The 21,535-nt window shown below is 40.5% G+C and overlaps 1 protein-coding gene across 5 annotated transcripts in view; it reads right to left on the bottom strand.

Annotated features, from left to right (window-relative positions):
• The window catches only part of ATP8A2 (ATPase phospholipid transporting 8A2), a 340,357-nt gene that overhangs the window by 250,158 nt on the left and 68,664 nt on the right, over nt 1-21,535 (bottom strand). For all 5 annotated transcript variants that reach the window (XM_075742143.1, XM_075742141.1, XM_075742144.1 and 2 more), the window contains 10 exons: nt 21,088-21,253; nt 18,961-19,088; nt 17,697-17,774; nt 15,573-15,661; nt 14,769-14,813; nt 14,131-14,206; nt 6,160-6,265; nt 4,761-4,843; nt 3,046-3,095; nt 814-883 (listed from right to left, as the gene is read on the bottom strand). In XM_075742143.1, coding sequence (XP_075598258.1) covers nt 814-883; nt 3,046-3,095; nt 4,761-4,843; nt 6,160-6,265; nt 14,131-14,206; nt 14,769-14,813; nt 15,573-15,661; nt 17,697-17,774; nt 18,961-19,088; nt 21,088-21,253 — 891 coding nt within the window. The remainder of the gene's footprint in view (nt 1-813; nt 884-3,045; nt 3,096-4,760; nt 4,844-6,159; nt 6,266-14,130; nt 14,207-14,768; nt 14,814-15,572; nt 15,662-17,696; nt 17,775-18,960; nt 19,089-21,087; nt 21,254-21,535) is intronic.

The following is a 21,535-nucleotide window of genomic DNA, read 5'->3' as shown; positions in this document are numbered from 1 at the left end:
GTTTTCCATCCCTTCCAGCGCCACGCTCCAAGAAACAGTGTGAACTCAGGCATGGTATAAGCAACAAGCAGTTGCAGGTCTGTGTGGTCCTACTAGGCATACAACTTTGAAATACTACACAGTGACAGTGGGCTTCATTCACTCCCACCGCATCAGCATGAAGCCAGTACATCTTTATCAAATCAGGGGAGTTAAACTGAAACAACAGAGCAGTGCACACAGACCTATACATCAGGACAAATTCAAGTAAACCAGATCCTTACAGAAGTCAGAACTAATTTTCCCTGTTGCAAAAAGCCACCTCCATAGTTTTCCATTGAAATTAGAACCACTCTCTGGCTGTGGCCAGTACTAAGTTTTGCAGCCTTTGTACTTTGGTAAGTTATTGCTCTTGTCAGTGAAGACAGAAGCACAACATGGTGCAAGTCGTGATGACAAGTAACAGCAGGTGCAGAGATGCAAGAGCCAGATCAAGAGCCAACCACTTGAGAACAGATTTTTGTGGTACAGATTTAGATAACAGCACTTAGTCTAGCTCCTGAACTGCTGCTGCACAGCTGGGTGAAATCCTGCCTTCGCTTAAGTAAAAGGTACTGCTCCCATTAGTTTCAGGATTTTAACTGGGTAGCAGAAAGTCTAGCAGTCTTCCTGCCTGCAAAAAGAGCCAGAGCAAGAATGACAGATCTCTTAAATCACTTGGTCCTAAACAGAAAGTCAACAGGTATTATGTATGAGAAATGGAATGCCAGCATTGGCCACAGCTGTTGAAACAGTAACTGGCAGTGTTAGCTCTCCATTAGGTAGCATACTTACAGCCCCTTTGCAGTAGAGACGTAGCTTTCCTGCTGGAGTTCGAACAATCACCGACATTCTCTTCCTGTTGCTATTGAAAGAAAAATATTTGCTTTCCTTAGTCATAGTGATGAAGAGCAAGTCCTGTTTCAGCCAGTGAATTTTCTCTGATGTGTTTAGTGTATCTGAGATCAGGTGAGATGTAACAGTAGTAACTTAAGATCCCACAATCCATGACAGCAAGAAGAAATACTAAATTGCCCATTTCCAGCTTCAGGCCTCCCTATGGCTCCCCCACTGGCACCACTCAACCAGAACAAATTTGCACCCAAATGTGAGCAAGAATTTGGAAAAGAGCAAGATGGCATCGAAATCCTCTTGAAAGAAGGGGAGTCACATTTATTCTCAGCTTTTCCTTATTCCTCAAGCAAAATTGTACTGGGGACTTGGGCTAGAAACAGAATTATTAAGACTGAATGTGTATTTATTATAGGCGTACATAACAGACATTGAAATAACCATCCACCGACAAGGGCAGTTATTTAACTTCCTAACTCAAAAGAAAGCAGAAATGTCAGGGAAAGGAATCATGGTATAGACCAGCCCTTGACCTCCCCCTACAGGTTCTTTATATTGGTCTAATCAGACCTACATAATTGGAATTATGTAGAACGAAGTCAGACCCTCTGAGCAGGGCTGCATATCAAGACAGTCAATTTTATTTTAAAAATGTTTACCAGAGGTAAACCGTAGCATATGGTACACAGACATTTAACAAAACAAGGTAGGCAAGGATATATGTATTTAAGAGATCAATTTTGGCATTTCACTTATCAATCTCTCCCTTAAAAGAGCCACAGGAAAAGATGTAGCTTGTAAGAGGTAGAGGCAAACAAACTCTCATTAAGAGAATCCTAAAAATACATGGTTTCGTAGTCAAAAAATACAGATAACTATAATTCTTTTCCTTAGTGAAAGGATAACTGAGAAGCATCTTCATTCCCTTCTTGCCAGCATGTACCAACAGATGAGAGTTTAAAGCAACCTTCCTCCTCCTCCTCTGAAGTTGCTCTGGAAGATCTTGTCCCTTTTCAGGGCTCAAGAGCCATGTGTAACAAAGCTCTTCACATGTATGATCAGACAAAACAATCCTTCCTGAGACTTTCTACAGAAAGTCTGGGAGGACAGCAATTAGCTGTGCCCAGAATTTCTGCAATAAGCTAATGACACTGGGAAACTTCCATCTGCTTTTTTAAATCTAACTATAGGAACTCCCTCACTGGTCAAGTGGGAAGTTGCTACGCACAGGGTAAAGTTAAGACCAGAGCTAAGCAGCTTTTTTTCTGCTGCATGCAGACTACAGCTACTCCTGTCTACAGACACCAAGGGTACTGATCAACTTGTCAGAAACCCTAAAATACTCTTCTAGTGCCTTTTCCGATATTCCCACAAGTAGCCACGTTCTGAATGAAAAGCAGGAAGTAGTAAAGAGTAATCTTCAAAGCAAGCCAGGACACAAGAAAAGCTGCCTACCAAGATCTTCCCTGACTTTTACATATTCCTTTAGAGCAGAACCAGCCAAATCAAAGAGGGCAGAGAGCAAGACTTACTGTGGCTTAAAGCCTTGAAGAGTAGAAAAAGCAGCAGAAAAGCCTGCTGACTGCACCATCCAAACTGACAAAACTATCAACTGACAAAGAGAAAGTACCTGTTATCATCTCCAGTGATTTAGGGGCCTGATTCATCACACAAAGCTTCTTGCGACCCAAGCAGTGCCCCACCATAACTAGCCTGACAAGTTAGGAGTGCTTGCAAGGTTTAGCTTTTCATAGTTGGAGTGGTTCTTAGGAACAGGCACCAAAAAGCCCTCAAGATGTAGATTCCACCTACTCAAAACCAAGTACTTTACAGAAGCAGTATAAAAGTGCAATCTCAAAGCATGCTCTTGAAGTAGACAAGTGACACATCAGGAAATCAATGAGGCACAGAATGACACTTTCAGGGCAACAACTCTACAATAAGCCAACAGAGCTGGAGTGGCACAGGAGAGCTTCATGCTCACGTGCCAATAGCCACCAGTTTGTAAGAAGCTCTCTATTAGTCTTATATTGGAAATGGATGAGAGAGGGGCAGGACAGAATTAAAGAAGTTCAGCTTTTCTACTGCATCAGCTGAATCTTTTTATTCTCAATAATGAAGTTACAAAACAGCTTTCTTGTTACCCTGCATTTACTATATTAGAGAAAAACTTACCTGGAAAACTCCAGCACATTAAGAATTTCAAAGGTTTTTTCTTTTCCCAGCTACAAGAGAAAGCATATACTGTTATAAGTATAATTCGCAGTATATTCTTTCATGTGTAAACATGCAAGTTGGTTAAACACCTTTGTTTAAGCATCTCAGTCTAAATAAAATGTGGTGATAGCTCCCTCTCCTGGTAAAAGTTATGTAGAGCCCTATTTAATGAAGGCATTCTACTCTTTCTTGAACATCTAACATTGTGCATCCTCCATTTACTACTTCTACATCATTTCAGGGAACTAGTATCTTACTCCAGAAGGATAAGCATGCTCTGAAATGCATACTTACTTCTTTACAGCTATCAACTACGAGACAGGCTGTGATCATTATTCCAAGTTAAAATAAACACGCCACCCAGATTTGGTATTGCAATGACCTTTGCCTGAACTGCCTTAATATTTCTTTTACTTGAACTTACAAGCATATTATATTATTTGTGACAATAATGGTTAACTGAGGAGTAATTCCTGTTATCACCAACACCTGTCTGCTGGAGTTGAGCATTAACAACCTGAGGAAGGAAAAGCATTTAGAAACACCTTGTCTTTCCCATTCCTGTTGGACAACAGATAGTAGAAGCAGTAGGAGTTACTGGAGCCTCAGAACTCCAGTACTATTTGTAGCACATGGTTAAAGAAAGGGCTGTAGCAAAACCTAATTGCAGTACAGAGTTATGTCCTACAAGGCACACATCAATTCAGCAGTATCCCCAAGACCAAAATCCATCTCCAGCCCATGTTACATGTACTGCCACTGATGTAGGCAATGAGGAGAGACAGGGACCTCTGGGAGTGACAGCTTTTATTGACTGACCATGCTCCCATCTTGAAACATATGGCCATGCTCCCATCTTGGAACATATGAGGAGTATAAAACTAGGTCAGGTGGGCCTGGATCTTCCTGCAGAGGAGAGAAGAGGCTAGATAGGATGAGTAGTGTCATCTAGAGCTAAGCTCTTCCCCTTAAACTAAGCAGCAGTTTTCTGAGTAGTTGTAGAAAGTCTGTGACAAATCCTAGAAAGACAGACATTTTAAGTGCTTAGCAGTGTACCAAGAAGCTTGAAAGTGAATATACTTGAACAGAAGGACAAAAATACAGCCATTATTCTTAATAAGCACCCTAGTAGTTGCACCTGTGTAAGTCTGGAGCCACTCTAACTTAGACTGCAACTTCAGTCAGAATGTGGCCCCATGAGTTTGAGACTGCAGGTGTCAACTCTAATCCATTAACTATGCACCCCTCCGTAGAGAGCTTCTTAAGCCAATCAACATCTTCTGTAAAAGATTTAATTGAAGAAAAAAAAAATTGAGATTTTAATATAAGAAAACAAACGTTTAGAAGTACAGTAGCCATGAAACGTAGTAGTCAGAAAGTCTCCCAGATACATAAGAAGGAAATTCATGTGAGTGTTCTCATCTGTGCTTCCCAGACAAGGGAAACATTCTTCAGGCACAACTGCTGTCATTTCCCATATAAGCTTGCAACTTCCTATTTCCCATGCTGCACATGGGCGGCATCTAAAAATAGAGGAAGACAACTTCTCCCAGTCTGCAAAAGCCTTTTGCATGTAGCAACCTAAAGGCCCTGTAAGGAACTCACAAGGACCACACAGGAGACACTTATGCTCCACATGAGCTTGGCAGCCTGTGCCACGCACATCTACTTACCGCATCGATGATAACTGAATGGGGAGTCCGTCCTGTGAACACATAACCAAGTTTTTTCGCTCCTTTCACTAATGCCCCTTCATCTGCCAATACAAGAAAAGCTTAAGTTTTATCTGGTACATAGAAGAGGCCTGCAAAGCCCATACTTAAATACGCCACACTACCGAAACACAGAAGCCCCCTTTCCCCATGTACTCCCACATCTGTAGGGCTGCTAGAGTAGCTCTGCACACAATTCCACAATACTCACATTTTAATCCTACAAGGCCATATGATATCAACTACACAAACTTCATAACCAATGTGTAATTACTGAAGCATTAAACTGTATTGTTGTGGAGGAATGCTACTTTTCTACATGAACAGGGGAAATACCTGTTCTGAAAGGAAGATCAAAGCTGCGTTACTCTTAATTCCTGCAAAACGCATTTAATCTATTTCCTGCTGTAAAGGCACTAAGTTCAGGTGTTATAGAAATAAATACAGCATCATCTTCTGGAGACTGAACTAAGCAGTGTGGTTAATAGCTCAAATAACCAAGCTGAAACCAGAGCCAACACCTCTACCAGTTATACGGCCTTGTTAAGGAGCAACTGGCATTAAAGCACAACCACCATACAAGCAATTTAGTGCCCAGCTCAAGCAGCCCTAATGTCTCTACAGCTCCCTTGGTCTCCTCATGGTTCATCAGCACTGTCACTAGAGTTACCTTACATGGGCTGTTCACCCAACTCTTCAAACACTGTTAAGACACAAATACTGCTGCTTTATCAACAATTCTAGAAGTGTCCTTAGAAATGGAGATAATTTGACGGAGAATAGAGCCCTACTGTTCAGCATTTTGGCCCTGCCTACCTCTCAGTACCACTGTGTTGACTGAAATAAGAAATGGGTGAAAAGAAGGCCCCAATACAGCCAAGGCTCTGCTCTTTGGTGTATCATGTTAAGTATCAGCATCTTGTATCTGCATAAAGCAACACAGGAAGCTACTAGATCAAGACCAGTTTGCACGCATGCCAAATAGAGCAATTAACTTTTCATGCAGAAACAAATCAGTACTTCCATAGGTCTGCTCTATGCATGGGAGAAGTCACTGGAAGCTTTACTTTTGCTTTTCACCCCCACAGAAAGAGGCCAGAGTAGGTGTCATGAGAGCAGTAGGGATTATAAGCGTAGCCTAGCTCTACAGAAACATCATGGACTTGGCAGTTTTGGACGAGGCGTTCAGAAGCAGTGTGCACTGGTGCCAGAAGATGCCAGATCTACTGCTAGCATCATAGAGGACATCTTGCTTTTAAAATGTATGACCTCCTCAAATTTCTGGACTTTCCTTTCATCCCCATTCACCCACTTCTACGCCCTCATTCCTTCCCTCCCCAAAAAGACAGCAACAACCAACCTGGAGAGGAGGCCTGGTAGATTATTGTATTTCCCTGTCTCTCAGGAACAACAGTATGACACACGGCCAGCAGAGTGAGGAACTCCTGTATGTGCACAGCTGTGGGCTAGATCAGGAAAGTCAGGTTTAGTATTACACACAGACTGAGAGGCACACAGACCATTCACTAACCTGAGAAGACCTCTTAGGTACCACAAACAAATAAATATCCTGTTCTCTATTTATAGTAGTCATCTTGGTCCCAGAACATCAATACAGCAGAGTTAAGAGCCAGCATTAATGAATTGGAGCACTAATGATAAATACCTCACTACCCTGCAGAGAGCTGGGAAGGCAGAAGATTCCCTGACCCTCCCAAATATAAAAGCAATAGTTTTGTAGCACCCAAGCTTCATATAGGCAAAGATGTCTACCACAAGATGTTGATGATAATCAAGCAACAGGAAATACTACTTTGGTAGCTTCCACAACAGCTTTCAATAGATTGACAGTAGCCACACCAGCATTAAACTCATTGCAATTGCACCTTTAGTGATGAACATCCAGAGCTAACAGCAGCTGATTAGCCAGTAGAAGGCAACATCACGCGCTCTTCCCCAGGAATACATCATCCAGCCAAGCAGAAATTTGATCAATGGTCCCTACACATTCAGCATCACGAGAACACACAATATAAAACATTGTTCACAGACTGCATAGTCACCAGCCATCCCAGAGTGCTTAAAGAGATGCCAGGTCTACAACTCAGTGAAGATGTTATGGCACTTAAGTCACAGGTCTCCGATCAGCAAATTCTGGCAGCTGTAGCTATAGTGACTTGAAACGGAGCCCCCCATCCCATTCTTCCCTCCTTTCCACCCCTGCACTTCCAGTCTCATAGCAGTCAGGAAACAGTACTCAGCTGCCCAGCTCACAACCTGCCAAACTAACTTCAGCCACAGTTCACACAGATCTTCAAGACGCTTGGCTGAAACAGTCAAAGTTAACACGTTCCCCTTCACCAACCCTGCTATGTCCATAACATCCACAGTTAGTAGCATCAAAATCTTACATCACAGCAGCCACTTGCTCAGTGACTGAGTCAGACATGAACTTATCAGTTCTATCTTTGCAGAAAGCCTCAGTTGACTTCACGAACTCACAGAATTTTTGCATGTGAAAATATCATCTAGTTTTCATTAGCATAGCATATTTTATATATGCTCTGTCTTAACAGAACCACTACAAATTCAAGAGCATTTTCAAGAGCTGTTGGCACAAAGTTGGGCCAAAACCAAAACTGTAATATTGAAACCAAGATCAGATGGAGAAGAATCCTAGAAGACTCTAGTAACACAGGATCCAAGGGTTTTTTAAACAGTTAAGAGATGCTTCTACACATTTTATTCTGTTACACAAAGTATTCTGTACATCAGAACATTTCACAACAGAAAAAAGGCTACGAGTTCAAATAAAACTTTAAGTGAGAGCTACATGCCACCAAAAGTCCTCTGATGTAAGAGACTTATTACATGTATTTTTCTAAGAATATATGCAGAAATACTACTACCTGAAGTAAACCACACAGTTAATTTATAAAACACTTTAATCATGCAGAACTACTGAGACATTAAAGACACTTCTCACAATTATGCCAGCAGCATTCACAACTGGCTCTCAGACACGTTAATGCTTCTCTCCAAGTTAGGCTATATGACAAATAAACCTCAAAGTTTTGTTCTATGTCAGGTCCTATTTCAGGGACAAGACCAAGAACAGGGAAAAACTGTTGAGTTTTTGTTTTTTCAATATGGTGCACACAGCCTATTACCTGTACAACAGAAAGATGCCCTGGCAATAGCAAGATGTAATGAGTACGAATTAAATTACTATGAAAGCCACAAAACAGCTGGCAAATGTTGTGTTAACATGTATAAACAAAAAGTAAGCATATCAGAAAAGAGTGTAATAAAAAGACTGCAGATCTAATACTTATATTCTTGTTTTACTTCATGTACTTTGTCATGAGTATTTTGAAAATAACTGTTCCATACAGGGCCTCTAGCTTTGCATATTGAAATTTCTGAGTTGTATGGTCACATGCCATTAAAATAACAACAGTTGTAGCTTTTGACATGCTGGAGTACAGAAGCTATGTTCAAGAAAACGAACAGATGGAATGTCATCATGAAGTAGTGTGCGAAATGTTAAGTCCATGGCAAATTGTTGGTCAGGAGGTTACTGCTGCTCCATTATTTCCAGTGAAAGCAATGAGAGTTCTATCCCCATCTCAAAAAGCACAGCCTACCAGATTCTCTTTTCAGCATCCATTGCTATAGACCTTTGATGTCATCCTTACATGTATATCACCTAGCCCCTTACATGCTTTCATATTATGTGTTCTATCAGCTGGAAACAAACTGTCTCCGGCAATGTCATAGATTTTAATCCTTCCTATGTATATATTTCTGCTTTCAAGCCAGCAATGTAATTTGTTGCTGTCTTGGTATTTTCACAGCTCACAATGGATTACATGGCAATCTTCCAGTTCTATTGCAGAAGATCACGAGACAGAGGCCCAGCTTATCACATCAGCTCCTCCACACAGCTGTCATTTGTTTCCTTTCTATATTGTTCCAGCACTGACAATATTTATTGCACTGGCATGAATCAGGATAGAGAATTCAAATTCCTATTTCAGAGCTGTGAATAGAAAATTCATTACTGGCTTGTGGCGATACTTCCCTAACATCATGCCAAGCATAAGACAGAAGTCCCACAGGTTAACTTTCTGCTTTATCACTTATTTTCCTCTATTGAAGCAAGTCTCTGCCATTTCAGTACTCAAATTCTTACTGACTCTGAGACATTCCTCGCCTGCCCATTTGTTAAGTTTGGCTCTACCTCTTCCCACCCCATTTTTTCCTTCTCTATTCATCTGTAGCAGGAACAAAGTTTGCTTATTTTAGTCTCTTGTTCACCCCCCATTTTTTCCTCCTTGTGTGCCAACAGCTCTGGGTGAAAGCTATTGCTTGTCTTCCTCTGTGTCTTTTCCAAAGATCCATGGAACACTTGGTGTACAGCCACCTATGCCAGCGATACAACCCACTGGCAAAACTTACTTTGCACACTGCCCCTACAAGCTGAGAACTACAGGCACATTGAGACAGTCTCATTTCTGGAAGCAGTCTCTGGGGTTTGTTATCTACAAAGTATTATCTACATTGAAAGCAAAGTTTCCCTATCTAGAAGGCACAACATTATCCATTATCAAGCAGGGCACAGACCACTGGTCAGGAAGCTGTATCAGAAGTTTTCATCTTTAACGTGTTCTCCCTTATGCAGAGGGGACAAAAACAAAGTCAAAACTCATTCTTTTGGGGAACAAGCTGCACTCTGACAAATGTGTAGATAAGTAGTTCTGCATCGATGTCCTTATCTGGGTCTCCTCAGTCTGAAGAGAAACTGCATTATTCCAACCAACTGTTCACGGCCTGATAAATTACAAAGAAGTTGTATGTGAAGTTAAAGATATTTAATTCATCTTTCCTTTTACTTGTTGCAGTATCAGATCAGTGCCTCCATTCATGGTATTTCCAGATGAGGAGGGCTGACAGGTTTATGAGCAAATGGCCTAGAAAAGGCCAACAGGATATTAAGGGACAGTCTAACACTTGAGCTTACTACTTTGCATAAGTGTGGCACATTCGGCCAAGGACAGCTAGTAAAATACTTATCTACTTCATTAACAGGGAGAATTATGACTCAACATCTTAAAAAGATGGGAGCTTCCTACTGTTTTGTTCATTAAAATAGCTGGAGAACACTCTGAGGATCCAGCCATGTTGGGCACCTCCAGAACAGTGAAGCTGGCAAGGCTAGAGGGGATCAGGATATTTCAGACTCAAAGAAAACATTAACGACCATTTGAATATGAATAAATGCAAGTTTATCTTGTCCAAAACCACTGAAATATTACCTATAATGAAAGATGCTGCCTTTTACTTGAGTGAAAGTACCAGAGTCCCATGCACAATAAAGGCAAAAGGAAAAGAAATAAAAATATTTCTCACCAAGCTATATAACAACTTAATTGTCAGCTGCAAAAAAAAAAAGTCAGCTATAAAAAAACACCAGCAACAGTTGCTTTCTGAACTAAAGCCTCCCAGAGGTTCTCACCACCTGAATGCATTTCCCCTCTACTGTATTTTAAATTCCAGTTTTTTATTCCAGCAGTGATTTTCTTGTTCTGCTTTCCTAAGGAATTAAGAATCAGCTGGCGACAGCAGTAATTTCAACAAAGCCTGATGGGATAAAAGCCTCAGTTCCCACACACATCATGAAAATAAGCAGATGCATTAGAGATCTAAATTAACACTTTCACATAGGTAAAGGCTCAGCATGAGCACAACAGTTATCTCTTCTGCCTGACCAGCTGCTTAACTCTCACACATCGTCACTGAATCAATTAATGCATCTGCGGCTATACAACACGCTTGCTGCTTCTTGCCCAAGTGCTAATTCACAGGCCACAAAAGAGAGTTTATATGCGGATTGGAGTTCATGGGGGAGGTTTGGAGAGAATCCAGGGAGATAATAGAGAAGTCTAGGATGAGATCCAAGTTTTAGTTCTTTTACTTCTTGACCTCCTTCCCTGCACTTATATCATCAGGCTTGCATCTCCATGATGAGTTTATACCCAGCACATGTACAACTCAAGCACCAGGATAAAGAATAGCATATTCAAACTTTCTTTTACATTTTTTTGGAAATAACTGGTCTTTTCTTATTCTAATAAGAGTTTACACCATTTTCCCTATAGAAATAAGTCAGCATCATACTCTTGGCATTGCTGCACAGTTCATACAACAGAAGCTGTTACAAAGAAAAAGCATAGGCAGACAAACCTAGGTACTTTCTTCCACATTAAAATCCCAGAGAAGCCTCCACATGTTTTCAAGACAAGTTATTTTTCCTTGGAACACTTCCTGCAGGGCAATAATTTTTTGACTCTTACTCAAGAGTGAACTTGGCCATCAGTCAGTCCATACACACCAGTGGCCCAGAAGAGCTATGAAATTTAGAGGCAATGCAGGATGCTAAAAACCTTCCTAGCAGATGGAAGACAGTCTCGTGAGGACAAGTACTTATCTTTTATTTTCAACTTGGAAAGAAAATTATTTGGCATTGAGACAGCTCTAAACTAACATGACTGGATTGAAAAAAATAAAATCTTCAAGATCACAGCAATGAGCACTTATTGAGTGTTTGTGAGAGAGAGCACACTGACAGCTTCAGCTGCAAAAGGACAAATGTTTAAAGGGAATTCATTGCCCACCTGAGTCCAACACCACCTGACCCCACAAGGCAGCTTGTGCTAGAACATTTCAGTTTTATCACCTCAGTTCACTAAATGAGCGGAGACTGCTAGACATCAGTAAATGGCATTTGCAGCTATCTACCAGCTATGAAAACTAAGACACTAAGGGTTTTTTTGGTAGAAGGAAGCAGTTTATGCACCTTAACAGCTGACCTAATGCAGAAAGCTAATGGGCTAGAAACACATGACTCTTCCCTCTCCCATCCGGTAATCCAGCCCTCATCTCACTGATGCAGTTTAACAAATGGATCTGAACTTCCTAAGCAAACTGTCACGTGTAGTCCTTGCACTCGTGTCCTGTACTAAATCATCACTTGTCAGTGGGTGGCATCCATCCACCCCTCCAGTACAGTCAGGCTCCAGAAGGTATCTTTCGCCTACATGCCGTACACCTTAAGTCTTCTCAGCCAGAAGTTTCTCCACTGACTGAGGGCTGAGTTCAGTGTGCTCAGCCCATAGCCAGCTGTGCAATGACAACAGTATTTATCTGTTCAAGTTGCCAGCCTGTCCTGGTTTCAGCTGAGAGGATTGATTTTCTTCATCGTAGCTAGTGTGGGGATACGTTTTGGATTTGTGCTGGAGACAGCGTTGGTAATATAGAGATGTTTTTGTTCTATGGACCTATTGTTGAGCAGTGTTTAGACGGGGCCAAGGCCTTTTCTGCTTCTTGCACTGCCCTGCCAGCGGGATGGCTGGGGGTGGACAAGAAGTTGGGAGAAGACACAGAGAGGACAGGTGACCCAAACTGACCAAAGGGATATTCCATACCGCATGACATCATGCTCAGTTTATAAGGAGCTTGGGGGAAGGGCGGGGGGGGGGGCGGTGGCATTCGGAGCAATGGTGTTTGTCTTCCCAAGTAACCATTACGCATGACAGAGCCCTGCTTTCCTGGAGATGGCTGAACACCTGCCTGCCCATGGGAAGTGGGGAATGAATTCCTTGTCTTGCTTTGCTTGTGCACACGGCTTTTGCTTTACCTATTAAACTGTCTTTATCTCAACCCACGAGTTTTCTCACTTTTACTCTTCTGATTCTCTTCCCAGTCCCGCAGGGGGGGAGTGAACAAGCAGCTGTGTGGTGCTCAGCTGCTGGCTGGGGTAAAACCACGACACAGCCAAAAGGAAACTTGATGCATAAGGATTCAGCATGTAAAGAACAAAGACTTCCGAGCTGTCTAGACTAAGTGACACTTAAGGAAGCTGCTAAAATCCTTTATTTGCCTGCTACAACAGCAAATATTCCTTCTATCTCCCAAAGTAGAAGCTCTGCCCAGAGAAGATGAAAGAATTAGATATCCCAAAGTTAAGGAGCCACTGCCAGGCTAGATGAGAAACTCCATCTTGCAGCCCTTTTGATATATGTCCCTTCCACTGAGCCTATTAAAGTGTACCAAAGTACTTTTCTGTATAGATGCCTAAACAACAGCCAGCGAGGAAGAGCTCAAACACACTTTATCTGTAGCCTGCACCTAAACTAGTAGCCTTGCATGCAGAATGAGTACCTGGAATACACAGTGTACACAAACAGAACACAAACGAACAGGAGGCAAACCAAATCTTGGCTGCAAGTGATGTGCAGCAGGAAGTCCTTCCAGTGCAGATGATTAGAAAAGCCACACAGAAAACCAGTACATTGCCCTGGCAGGGCCACCATCCTGAAGGTTAGATCACAGAAGCCATCTTCAGGCTTTATCACACCGAGGAATACATAGTGACATAGAAAGTCCTTAAGTATTCCTTCAGGCATTTACACCATGCTGCACTTCAACTTCTTAAGTATTGTAAAGCAAAACAGAAAGCAAAGCTTTGCTGCACACAAACAGTATGTTGTAACTATATTTTGGATGCTCATACTAAACTTAACTAGTCCAGTTACAGAAGTTATACTAAGTAAAGCAATCACCTAATTGAGTTTGTCATTTGAGTTTGTGCTTGCCAGTGCCCAGATCCCCTACTGTGAGGGACCTTCTGCAGAGTAGAAGGGTAATGTTTTTCACAAGTGACTTCAATTGTCTGGTGTCCAGTCAGACACTTCATAGCTGCATGGTTTCTGAATATGCAGTGAACTGACACCCTCCTAAGGGCTACGTCCCTTCAGTTAGGCTAAGATTACTAATCACTAAATCTCATGCTAAGATTAGGCTTGCAATTAAGTCCCATCTCTAACATCCTTTACATGACTGGAATTCCCAACATCTGCAGTACTTAAAGCAGGTCTCACAACAGAACCACCTTGCAATGCTCTGGATTACTGTTAAAAATGGTATTTTAACATTATGGATGTTTGAACACTGCAAGTAGTTTCTTTTAAGAATTACAACTTGTACCTTCATTTGCTACAAGACACTATCTTTCATATACACTGGCATATATGAAGCTGTTTTACAGCTAGATGGTATCCATATCCATGTCATTTCTTTAATTCTGTAGTAAGGCAAGTGAGCAGAAAGGAGTTGGGGAACCTATTTTGTTTCCTTTTTCCTCACTCCGTGCTTGCATGACACAACTGCAGAGCAGACTTGATCACACAAATAGATTTGTTTAGCATTCAATTCCAGAGAGGCCTAGAAAAGGTGTTTAAGAGACATGAGATTCAAAGAGTAGACTTACATGGTCATTTTCAATGTTTTGCAGCAGTCTTGGGTCATCAAATTCACACGATTCACTGGTGGAAGGAGGTAGCTGGCTGCAGAGCAAGACAAGCATATTCAAACATAACAGTGGCAGTATTTCCAATCTTGCTACTTAATCTATTTTGTTGGGAAGCAAAGGAAAAACAAGATACAATTCTCAACATGAGACACCTCCATAACAAGCTCTTTCCCAGTTTAATTATTAAAACATACCATTTTAATAAAGAAGTTAATTTTCTTCTCCTTGTCAGGTTTGAACTTAGTGATTGCAAAGAATAATATTCAGTCTCTAGCTAGAGGTAAGGTTACTGTAAAGACAGTTACTCTTATCTTGTAACTTGATTGTCTACAATTATAAATAAGCACTGCATTACCATGCATCCAATCCACCCCAGCCACTGCCTATCCCTCACTCCCCTTCACCCACCATCTCTCTATGCAGAAAAGAAGATCCATCACCACCCACCAGCTCTGCATTAGGCTCCTGCTGGAAGAGCATTTTACTCAAACACACTGCTCCCTTGGGCTTCTTCCAGTCCCAAAATGGAAAGTGGTCTTTATATAGATTGTCCCCACTCTGCTATAGAGAACACAAACATCTTAGAATATATTTACCTGAAGTCTTCTGATGAACGTTCTCTTTCCAGTTCGGGAAAGTGACTAGGGGGCAGAAAAAGGAAAAAAGAACATTTATTCCACTTTGCAAACCAAAAAAATAGGTAGAAGGTGAAGATCAATGAGTCATCACACATACAAACATATGCTGGAACCATGGGTTCAGCTGTTCACACATTTGAACCAAGTCTTCTGCTTTTTGAGGTATCTAATGTAGCTACCATGAAACTCAAAGGTTAACTTGCAGAGATCTTAAGACTACCCATTTAAAACTAAGCAGAGAGAAAGATTTACTATTCAAGACTCAAAAGGCCAACTGCTATGAAATGCTGGCATGACTTAAAGGGATCCTTTTGACAGAAACAGAACAAAGCCAGTAAATAGGTATCCCTCCCATGCAGGGAATATTTAACTCCACAACTACGATTGCAGCTACATGGTTGTAATGAAATCCTGGTTCTTCTGAAGTCACAGAAATATGTCTGACAATTGATACCCTTGGACTGCATCTTCTTCCCTCTAGAAAAGTCAGAGGTTATTTGGCACTTCTGGTTTAGTTTAAATCATGATAAAGATAAGTTACGAAACAAGTAATTCTTTCTCTTCATGTAAAGTACTCCCAGGTTTGCATTTCATAATTTGTGTTGTAGGACATGAAAATCAAAGCTATTAACTGAGACCACAAAATACCCTAAAATACAAACCAAAGAACAGAATGTTCTAATCCTGTTCTGATTTATAGAACTATGTACCATTAATGAGCACATATTAAACTACAGAGTTTCTAAAAAAAGTCATACCTACCCATATGTCACTCCAGCAATACTACATTTCTTAAAGTTCATGATATTGCATGTTAGAGTACCTGTTTTATCAGAAAACAGGTATTTCACCTGGAAGAAAAAAAAGTCTAGTTTTCAGCCTGCACAGTAACAAAACTCAAAGTAGAAAACAGATTAAGTATCAGGAAAATTCTGGGAGACTTATGGCTCAGCTGTCACCATATTGGCCAATGCAGGCTTATTGCAGCTTGGTTTGTCTTACCAAAGCTGCAGGAAAATAATCAGGAAAGTTTTTTAATGGCATTATTTCTCCTTTATCTCTAAATGTAGCAAGGCCCAAATAGTAGGTATCAATTGCCAAGGCTCCAGTGTATATAATACAGATGTACTTGCTTGTGCTAGTTGAACATTCACCAAATCTTTCAACTGTACTAACATCAACCAGCAAGGCTGGAAATTAAAACAAAGATTCTAAGATCGCTGAAGAACCATTAGTATTTAGTATACTGAAGAAAGTCTGTGTTCCAAACATCACCAAGAATTTGCTTGGGGGGTTCCCCATAAACAGTACTGTGCAAGGAATATTTTGGAGAAAGTCCAAGTGGTATTCTGCAGACAAACATAAGCTGCCTTTCCTGGTATTCAGTCACGAGCAGTCCTGAAGTGCAAGGCATAGCCACAGTCAGCTCTACCCAAGCTAATAATCCCTTACAGGAAACCAATGACTTCCAGATAGAATTTGGAGACAACACCAACACAACTTCTTAGAGCATTAGCAGACTCAAGATTCCCACCTTCAGTCGGCCGCAAGAGACCAAAAGTAATTGCAAGCTAACTTCCACACTGTTCTACCTCTGCAGTAGGTAAGCTTTTAAACCAGCAACAGGTAGGAAGTGATGGTGTTGACATAGTCTGGTCTTTAAATTGGCTAACTCCTACTTTGCCTAGAGTTACAAAAAACATTTCCTCAATATTTGCAGCTCAGTTACAAGACAGTGCACTACACTACTAGATAAGTGATCCTTTAGCAGTGCACTACCCTGCTTCCAAATACAGCACTGACTAACTTGTGCAAGCTTCATTTCCAAAGTAGGTACCCAGACCTCTGAGGAACTTCAAGTCATTAAATTTTGTTATATGCTAAAATTATTAAAATACACCTGTGAACAATTCAATTAATGAATCCAAGAATTCAGTATAGTTACATGGAATCAATAGTAAGCCATTTCTGAAAACAACGTATGGGCCAACAATACACATTATGCCTCATATAGTTTACTTTAGACAAAAACACTACTGTAATTTGGAGGCTGATAACTTCCAAGTAATCTAAATACAAATCAAATTTTAACAATCCTAAGGAAAAGGCCAATCAGATTAAGCAAGAAGAATATTGACTACCACCCCACTGAGCAGCACACGATTATTTTATTATATAAGCATTGTCTCCAACACTAAATTCGCATGAATTATGAAGTTTATGTGGTTCAGTTACACGCCTATGACTTTAGTGGTCAAGGAAAAGCTAGGATTTCTCAATGGTACTACAAAATTTCAATGGCAAAGTTGTGTTTTCCAGTAACTTTGAGAAGTCCTTCCATTTTGAAAAGACTGATTTCCAGAATTTATAACAAATTTCTTACAAGTACAAGTTAATATACAGTTATCTTTATCTGAAAGGAAAATAGAAGCACTTGAAGGAATACAATCTGAATTAGGAATAGAACTACATTTTTTTTTACTAGCACTTCCTGTGAAGTGGCCACAAACATGAAGAACTAAGAACACACGCTGAGGTTGTTGGCCTGCTCTTCAGCCATGCTTAGTCCTGTACTTTCTGTTCTGGTATAGACAGTCACAACCACAGAGCATCTCTTCAACACCCTTGAGGGAAAAGTCAGTTTACAGCAAACACAGAAAATAAAAAGTGCAATTCCCAGGCTTAAAATTGCCTATATGACCTCAAATTTAATCCTATGATTTCTCATTATTTTACTTGTAAGATTTGGACTAATGAAAGTCAAGATATCCCATTAATCTGAGCCACAGAGCAACAGAATAAAGCAGATTTGTACAGCATGCTCTCATAGCTTCTGGGAAGATAGAAGGGTATCACAAACACACACTTCAGAAAATGCTGTCTTACCTGCCCAAGTTCCTCATTAAGGTTTGAGGTTCTGGCCATTGCAGGTGTATCTGTTTCAGGATAATACATATCTATGTCCTGAAATGAGAGCAAAATTAGACCTATGCTACGCAAACTAAACTCTGAAGTCTCCAGCCTTCTTTTAGTCAGCTCCAACTTGGCTTAACTCCATTGGTGGAGGTTCTGAAAGCTTGAGACAAACAGCATCCCAGGCTGAACAGGGCTGCCTCCTTTCCAAAGTATACTGTCATACTACATGTACATGAGAAAAGCCAGATTTGATTACACATAATTATAATTTTCTTCATGGCACCTCTAGTTTAAGAATTTAGTACAGTAGGAAGTTCTAACAGGCATTAGCCATGCTAATCACAGGTCTTCAGTTACAAAAATGCAATTTACTCTAGCCACCTCTGTGACTGAAGAGACAATTTAAGTGACTCTGAAATCAACTCCTATTACTACATTTAATTGGGAGGGTAAACAAAATAGCTGCTACATGAACCAAAGCAATTTCTCAGATAAGCTAGTCAAGCATGTCCAATACATTATAAGCAGCTCAGACACATTAGACCTTATTTACTTGAATTTTAGAGGAACCACCACAGCTTTACTGACAGTCCAAGGATTAATGGGTACCAAGACAAGGGATTCCTCTTGTTCAGCTTGAGATATCACTACAGTATTTTTGGTCCACAACTGAACAGAAACACACTTTGAAGTCAAAGCTCGCCTGAACAGACAGATCGCTGTTTTGTTGCGTAAGGCACCACCAACTCATCTCCTTACAGAAATACTATGATTCATACCAGACATGACCTTAAGGCCAGCCTCAGGATTTAAAAAAACAACCAAACAAAAAAGCCAGCCCCCCAAAAAGGCCACACATCCCTAAACAAGTCTAGTCTTTCCCTCTGCTGTGGCTGAGAGAAGCTATAAGGTACTGAAGAGTTTAAGAGATATTTACTGAACATAAGTCAGCTGAAAGATTTCTTTCAACCGAAAGATCTGAGCCTTCCTTCTCATCTTGGAAGTCTAAAATGTACAAGAGTGATCATTGTACGGGGGATCTTCCTGCAACTAAATCTTTTAATTTCCTGTGGAACACAAAACTAATACAGAATAAATCCTCTGAACTTCTCCCTGCCTTTCCCAGGACCTGCATTAGGAAAGCAATCAGAAAAGTTTAGTAAAGATTTCGGGGTGGTTTTTTCTAATGTCACTTTCCAAAAGTGATGTTAATACATTTATTCTTGTTACTCACCCAATTTATAAAAAGAGCCTGAGTAAACTTGACAACTTCCAGTGTCACCAGAAGACTGATTGGAATAAGGTTGTTGTACAAGATTATAAATGTCAGCAGATTGTATCCAAAGTTGACAGACAGCATTTCTGTGGACCAAAAGATGTAAGACATCAGACAGAAGGCAGAAGTCTGAGTGATACAGTATAGGAGCACTCATCTTTCTGCAGTTGACCTGATCAGATTTTATAGTGCTAAAAATAATCAGCAAGTGTGTTGAGGCCTAGTGTGAGAGCCTTACTATTGATTTCAATAATACATACAAGACACCCACAGAACACATGCCTGGATACACAGCATATTATGCCAGGTGAAGGGCAAGACTGGTGCGGCTATTCAAGAACAGAACAATTTCTGAACAATTTTTGCTAAACAGATGGTGAGAAGTATGATATTCCACACTATAACCCAAATTTAGATACTTATCTGATGTGACAACCGCCCCAATTAAGAGCCACCAGTATCACTAATAACATAACTTTACCTTTCAGAAAGTGCCTCTTGTCTCAGTGGAGTTAGAAAACAAAAAAATAAAGACTAAAATTTGTTCTAAAACATGCAAGCATTGGCAGAATTAAGAAGTTACCTCACAGGGTTTTCAATGTTACAAATAAATTGGTAAGAAGGCAGGGGAGCAAACTATGAGGAGAGAAGCCAGAGAAAGTTGCTGAAACCTAACGAAGATCAGAACAAGACTTGAAGTTTGGACCAAGGCACCTCCAAGCATAAGCACATGTGAATCCCATGTCTTTGATCCAATTACGAAGAGTTGAAGCACAATTGATACTGGAAAAAGCCTTTCCCAACACAATATAGACACTATACATTTAACAAAAACTTAACACCTACCTGCCTAGCTTGAAAAAGTGCCTTTCCCATGTGTGGCAGTTACAGAAGTGATAGAAATCATGCATTCAATTTACAAAAAAGCATCTGTACAGGCTACTATGTCATCCTAGTTTATTACAGGTTGCATGTGGTTTATATTAGCACAAGTTCAAGAGTTTGTTCCATACATCTTTTCCAATACTACATCTGCAATCAAAAGGCACAAATTTCAACTGCCTCATTAAAAAGCAGCAGGGAGGGTGGGGAACAAACTTTGCAAGTTGCTGATACTGCTACTAGGAGACATTACAACTACCAGAGTCGAGTATGAGGCACTTTCATGCCCTTCCTATATGATTTTTTTTCATTACTATCACAATTGCAGTTCTTAAACTGCAAAAGACCCTCTGCCATCTGTTTTGCAATCACCAGCAGAAAGACCATTAGCAGTTTGTGAGAATTGTTTTCAGATCTGCATCTCAAGATGTTTGTAACAGATTTTATAGCTACCTAATGTAACCCCCTCAAGCCAGAACTACTGGAGAGCAATTTATTTAATCTTTAAGTGTTTGCATAAGGCCCATGTTTGATATCTGAACTAATACATTCAAGGAGTATGAATGAAATCAAGTAAGACCCTTTAATAAGCATGCCAAAAGATCGGTTCTCATTAGAAAATAACAGAAGTCAGAAGCCAGAGCAACTGAAACATTATTCATTAAACACAAAATCCTAATATTTACCATTTAATCATTTTCTTTACAATGGCAGCAAATCAGCATTTCTGACTGAAAAACAGCTAGAGAAATCCTTTTATTCTGCATATAAGCATAAAGTTGAAGTCAGTACCATCAGACTTATACCTGCTATCCTGCACTCAGGTAGTCAGACATGATACATAAGGCAGCAGTACATGATCTGCTCTGAAAACAAATTCGTGCATGGCATTTCTACAGAGCTTGAACACCAAATATCCAAGAATAACTCTTGCCCCTCTTTCTTCCCTGCTCCCTAGGTGGTAGCCCAGTGATGTTCACCTAACCTTTAGAAGGTTTTATTAACAGAAGCCTCACTGGCAAGTCAACTTATGCCAGCCCATTCTTAAAAAAATAATATTGGGTCATCAAAAGAGTTAGCTACAAGCTTTGTTTGTTGTGTCTCTTACGTTTCTTTCTTATTTTATGCATTCACTTAGTAAAGCTAAGAGCCTGGCCAGCCCTACAGCCTGATACATCCCTAGCACACTACTTGCATACTCACTGTTGGAGCCAAGATACCAGACGACTTCACCATGTGTTCTGTTCCATAATAAGGCACCTACAGAACTCACAAGGGCCATCACCAGAAGAATACAGAACAAAACCAGGATCTGCACGTTCGTCACTTTCTCCACATTTGATCTTTTCAGAGGTGCTTTGGTAGAGTTCTGAACAGCAGCAGAAAAAAGAAAAAAAAAGTCTGGCTTATTCAAGAGGAAATTGTAGACGGAAACTCAGCCTTCATCTTTAGAGTCCATTACAGAATTTGCTACTTCAACTCTGTTTAGCTCAATATTGCATGCAGAGCTCAACAAGATAACTACAGGAGTCCATACTCCTAATGACTCCAAAACTGGCAGGAGATTGGAGTAAGAGAACCGTTCAGTTCTGAAGACCTAGTATGCTCATCTCCTCTCTGTCCATCTCACTGATGGTCAGAGGTGAGCAAC

This window comes from Balearica regulorum, chromosome 1 (assembly GCF_011004875.1).
Source record: "Balearica regulorum gibbericeps isolate bBalReg1 chromosome 1, bBalReg1.pri, whole genome shotgun sequence".
Taxonomy (NCBI): domain Eukaryota; kingdom Metazoa; phylum Chordata; class Aves; order Gruiformes; family Gruidae; genus Balearica; species Balearica regulorum.
This window is presented reverse-complemented; position numbering and strand designations above follow the sequence as displayed.